A 6,000-nucleotide genomic window follows, 5' to 3' on the forward strand; every position below is an offset into this window, starting at 1 on the left:
GCAGGGTTCTAAGAAAATAATCAGAAGGCCACTTGGGACCTAAGTGGGGAACAGAGTAGTGTCAGGTCCCTTGCATCCAATTGTCAAATCATGTCTCAGTGGAGATTCCAGGCTGGGAAGATATAGACTCCACCTCGTGAGGGGAATAGCTGTAAAGTCACATGGGCATGGATGCAGGGGGACATGAAGGATTGTGGGCATTTTTGTGATTTATCACTGGTACCAAGTACAGGTGAGATGCTAATTGCTGGGGATAAAAAGCACAAATCCTGCCTTCAAGGAGTCCTAAGACAAATGCAGAAGACAATAAGGAAGCAGACTATTAAAATTCTGCTTGGATAGTGTCACAGTAGGGATATGTTACTTATCTGGAATTAAAACTGAACCAGCTGAGATTACTGAAACGTTACACCATCAGCAGCCAAAGAATCTTATTTCCCACTTATATCTGGCCGTGGTTTCATGCCTGTGTTCTCCTCAGCCCAGGAGATGCACATGGCCAGCCACATCTTTATCTCTAAAGAATGATGTGTTAATCAGTAGCTTCTTAGTTACACATTTCTACTAAGTCTTGGTCACTTTTCTGGCCTTCTGTGGGTGTGCCATGGGGTGATGACAAGGAATTTTACTAATTATCCAGAACATTCAAGCCAAGCCCCCTTTCCACATCCCTTGCAGAAGGGAAAAGATGCCAGAAGTCTGAGGAGAGAAAAGAGTATGTGGGGGTGTCAAGATGTGGGGTCCTGACTAATGTGGTCTTATGCTGGGAAGAAAGCTCCAGGGCTGAAAACACCAGGAACTCAATGTTTATTTACAAAACTGGCCTTGAAGATTGAAGCTGAGAATACAAGAGCAATGCCAGTTCTAAAAAAGCTTCTGTTGCTTCCCAGCCATGCAAACTGCACCACCTTGTTACAGACTCCACTCAAAGTGAAGGTTCGGGAGTCCTTGACAGTATGGGTGGAGACAGCTGGCAGCTGTCCTGACAGGGGTCATCTTTGGCTAGGCCAATAAGCCTCCTCTTGGGGGGTAAGAAGATGGTTCCACAAGACAATTCCTGATCTCCACCTGCTCTCCCGTCCCTGGGGGAGCTCATGACCATCATAGTGACTGTGGAAGTTTCCCAGGAGACTCGGCTCGTAGTGAAGAAGCAGGAGGACGAATATTGGACAACAAAGTTGTCAAAGTTGCCAGGTGCACCTGTGAGAGCTGGGTTTGCTTTATGGTTTGTTTAGGGCATGTTTCATATGTGCATTCACTGTTGGCAGCACACTGCAGAGGTTGCTAGTATTGAGGGTTTTCAAATCTGACTGGGAATTATAAGCTAATGATATTGTGCTACCAGAAACCTACAGTGCAGCAGGCCTGCCGGCAGCAGGTATATACCACTGTTTGAATTCCCCTATTCAAGGGGATCGAAATTAGGATTCGAATCAAGTATTTGATTTAGGAGGTACTTTCAGGAAACACTGTTGGGGAGCAGGGAAGTGAGACAGGAAGGGGAAGGAAGCCAACAAAGGTGTGTTATCAAGCTGGTTTCTACTGCGGGCAAGCTCCACTAGGAAACTGGTGGAACATGCACTTCAGAGTTATCCCACCCAAGGAGAGAGGGAGCTGGGGTATTTGTACATACACTACCGTCAGTCATGTTTGATGCATGGAAGGATGCAGGGAGGGAAGTCTGACCTCAGAAACAGAGGCCACTAATGCTGGTGAGCAAACGACAGGAGATGCCAGGTCTCCCTGAGCATGGGAGAAAAAGGTAAGCTTTGGGCTACAAAAAGTTGCTTAAATGTTTGGTAGTAGTTCCTGTGATGCCTGTGTGAGAAAAACTAGAAATTCAATTTATTGTATGTGAAGCATCATATGTGCAGTATCAGAGGGAAGGGTCTTTTCAGAACTAAACTAAGAAAAAAAAAGAAGAAAAAAAAAAGAACTAAACTAAGGAAACTGCTGTCCTGGATCAGGATGAAATGCCGGTCCTAGGTGAGTACATGCTGCTGACTGAGGTACACAGACAGCATGAATTTCACAAGTTTGAGAGAAAGAACTAGGTGACAGCAAGATAGAATGCAGACCTGCAGACACTTTCTAAGCCTATCAAGTGAGAGCAGTATTTATCAAATTGTTCCACAGATGGCCAATATCTCTCAGGATATTAATAGGTTTATCAAAACCCAAATAAGCTTGGGCAATGTCAAGCTCTTGGGTTTCTCCCCTGCTGTAGTTATTAGATCCTTTACTGTTCAACTGTACATTACAAATCTCTAAAAGTAAGAATGCAGCATTTCCCAAACTTATTTGACCGCAAAACTTTTTTTTTTTTAAACTCCCAAACCCTTTGAATTACTCTCAGTAACTAGTGTTCCCCAGAACACAGTTTGGGAAACACTCCATCAGAAGCATTTTACAAGGAATGAACAACTTGCCATAAGAGCCTGCAGGAAGTCCATGCATTTTGAAAAATGGCTCCACATGCTTTTCTTGCCAGTGTGTTTTCCAAGAACAGTCTAATCTGAGGAGGTCTCCAGCCTTCCCAGCCCTGTGAGTGTGGGTCACGCCCAGTCGTAGGCCAGGCTACCATCGAGTCAAAATAGCTGATTCTTCAGTATTTCTAACCTGGCTTCTCCTCTTTCTACCTTTCAGATGGGCTTCTTTCGCCGAAGGTACAAAGAAATTATTGAAGCTGAGAAGAACCGGAAAGAGAACGAAGACAGTTGGGACTGGGTCCAGAAAAACCAGTGACCTGCTCTTCCAGTCCCATGACCCAATCACTAGCCTGTCGTCCTTGATCTTTGTATCTTCCATATTTGGAAGAAAAAATCTTCTCCAGATTTTTCGGAGGCCCCACTGATGCTGTTCTTGTCCTCATTCTGTCCAGCCCAGGTGCCAGCCTGAGGCAGCCACTGCCACCAGGTCACGTGACCGGAGCCACCACCACTTCCTTTGAAAGATGAACTCTGAACTTTGGAAAGCGAGCTACAGAGCCGAGCAATATTTATGGATGCAACATGCGTGGTCAACCCTCAGGGGAAAACTGTTACCTAAAAGTATTTTTATAAATATAAGCCTTTTATACTGATTATGTCTTTATATTTGTATCGATGTTTTATTATTTCTATTAAATAGTTATATAATTCACTCAAGCACTGATATCCGGCCTGAAATCTTGGCAATACATGTACATGCATACAAATTTTTAATGGATAAAAATCTTATTGTACTTTGGAACTTGCTGTTTAAAAAGACTTGCAGATAAAATAAGCTGAAGAAACCTCATGTAATGAATCCACCACGCTGGCCTGCTGCGTACAAACTAGATGTGGCAAGACCCCTAAGACATTTCACATCTTTATTGCCTGCAGTCAAGTTTGGAGCCATGTGCTAAAGAACTGTGTTTTTTCATATGTACCTTTCATTGGAAGATTCCCAGCAGGAACTTGGATGGAAAACCTGATTCCGTGCAACAAGTCTGCTCTACATCACCTTTATACGGCAGATATCTCACCCTCCTTCTACTTGGATTGATGGAATCTGGTCAACTTCAGAATGGCATCTCATTCCAGACGTCATGCCTCAGAGTTTGCCCACCACAAGGACTAAATCAGTGCCCCCCAAGCAAAGACTTGTGTCTGAATGCTGTGAGGTGTTGCCTTTTCCTGGTAATTTTAGTTCTGAGGTCTCCATTTCCTCTACTGCTCTTGCTGTCCCAGCGAGTGGTAACTGCAGATTTCTTCCCAGAGATGACCATTCAACCTGACCTTTTTTTAAAAAAAAGTGTCTTAGGTGGAGTTCCCAAGAAGCAGATCCTGAAACAAGGATTTATGTGCAAGTAACATTAAGGAAGTGTTCCCAGGGGATCATGGTAAGGGACTGGGGGAAGTGTTCCCAAGGGATCATGGTAAGGAGTAGGGAAAGCAGGACAGGGACGGGGAGGAAGCCAGGCAAAGGGAGGCTTCAGCCTGATCAGGGGAGCTCTGGAGGGTAAGCAAGGCCTCAGAGTTGTCCCAGCCTGAGGCAAGGGAGGTGAGCTTTCATATTCCCCTACCCAGGGCAGATGTAAACTTTCTGCTATTAGTTCCTGCTGGAAAAATGGCTCCAGTAGCTCAGGGGCAATCCTCTAAGGGAGAGCCGCAGGTACAGTGCCACCTGGGGAGACCCACAGAAATGATGCAAATGTGGTGGTGCTCAAGGGTCTGATGTCATACCCCCCCCCCCCCGCGCATGTGTGAGTGCCAGTTTTGTCCTTCCATACCCAAGCTCTCTATTTGACAGTATTTCTTGTCGGATGCACAGTGCTGCCCAGTTTTGAGTGCAGTGTGATTTTCTAAAAGGGCAAGGAGATGATGGATATAGCATGCTCAGCACTGCACCTGGCCCACAGCAAGCAATAACAGTTAACAGCTGTGGCTGCTGTTCCCACTGCCAGATAACCTTCTGCTAAAACAGAAAACATGGGCTAAGAGCAGAGTCAAAGAGTCTTAATGGTTTACTACAACCTGCTGAAGCCCCAGCTTCATACAGAGGGCATCAGATGGGAATGAAACAATATAAAAGACCAGGGATATTTCTTATGGGCCTTGTTTACTAGAGGCTGACATGTTGGGAGTCTGTGAACATTTTGAAAAGACACAGGACCCAACTTCAGGGGAGACAAGTTTTCTACACATATACATGGCTAATACTTGCAAACATACCTAAACTTTTGGCAAAATTACAAGGGTGCTAGACAAGTGTGAACCTGGCATAGTGTGTGTCTTTTGGTTTCTTATTGTTATGCAGTTGACTCTGCTGCAGAAAGATAATGTCATGCTTCCCTTCCGGGTGAACCTAGGAATAGACAGCAAAAGCCAATGTGTCAATGGCATGAACTAAGTTGATCCTAGAAGTCAGGGATGTTGCTTCTAACTGTGGGATGGAGGCACAGAGGTAGCTAAAGGGCAGGATCAGACAAAGAAAACAAAGGCAAGGAGGTTAGCAGCACTCCTGGGAACATCTGGGACCATGCAGAGGTTTAGTAGGTCATCAAAATGATCCATGTACTGTGTACTGCCCGTAGTGCTAGCGTAGTGGTTTTTGAAAGCTTATTTATGACTTTTATTTGGGGGTAAGGCATTATGGCCAGGTGAATGCAGTTATGCCTGGGTTACCTGTGAAAGATATACCTAGTGATACATATATCTGGTTCAAACTTCCCGAAATTCAGAGGTGCTACGAAGAATTGTCATTTGGGGCCTTTAGCAGACAAAAGGCAGAAAGTGAGTGTCATTTTAGTAATGTTGCAAGTATGCAAAGTGTTAGTTGATGTTTTGTTTTGATATATAGAGTAATAATACAAACAATGGAGAATATTTTCTGAAACAAAGAATGGCCAAAAGTAGGATACAGAGCCAGTACTATCAAAATGAACCTTCTGGAGTGTCTTCTGATTTTTCAGCACATGGCCGGGGGGTGGGGGTGGGGGGGATAATGGCACAATGCTTTATAGAGGAATGTTCTATATTTCAGACTTTGTTAAGGTTTTTGTTTTTGTTTTTCTAAAATTCAGATGTGCACAGTGTGACTGGCAGAGTGACTTTAAAAGCTTTAAGAGTGATTAATTGCATGGCAGGCACCCACGTTATCTGCACTTCCAGAACTTTACTAATGCATCCATGTACATTTCCGTTGAGGAATTTTGGTGAGGGGGGATTCCTCCCCATGATGTCACATATATTAAAGTCTATGCAGTCACTTCTAATTCACTTGCACTGTTTGGGAAATGCCAGGTTTACAAAAATACATGTTTGGAATAAAAAATGGCTGCAAATGATTCAGGAGTTCAGTATGTAATTTCTTTGCTAATAAGAACTTTTTAAGGTGTTGAAGATAGGGTTTCAATAGGGTACAAATGAGCTTTAAAGAGCATGTCATCTAGTTCCACATGAACCATTCACTTGATGTGGCTGAACTGTACCTGATCCTTGGCCTCCATACCAGTGACCACCACCTTCTCTGTGC

The 6,000-nt window shown here is 44.1% G+C and overlaps 1 protein-coding gene across 1 annotated transcript in view; it reads left to right on the forward strand.

Moving 5' to 3' along the window:
* Nucleotides 1-5,431, forward strand: part of ITGA9 (integrin subunit alpha 9) — a 325,611-nt gene extending 320,180 nt beyond the window's left edge. Inside the window, exon 28 of the mRNA XM_063113934.1 lies at nt 2,647-5,431. Coding sequence (XP_062970004.1) covers nt 2,647-2,745 — 99 coding nt within the window. The 3' untranslated portion in view covers nt 2,746-5,431. The remainder of the gene's footprint in view (nt 1-2,646) is intronic.
* Nucleotides 5,432-6,000: the final 569 nt, after the last annotated feature.

The sequence above is a fragment of the Cynocephalus volans genome, chromosome 11 (assembly GCF_027409185.1).
Source record: "Cynocephalus volans isolate mCynVol1 chromosome 11, mCynVol1.pri, whole genome shotgun sequence".
Lineage (NCBI taxonomy): Eukaryota > Metazoa > Chordata > Mammalia > Dermoptera > Cynocephalidae > Cynocephalus > Cynocephalus volans.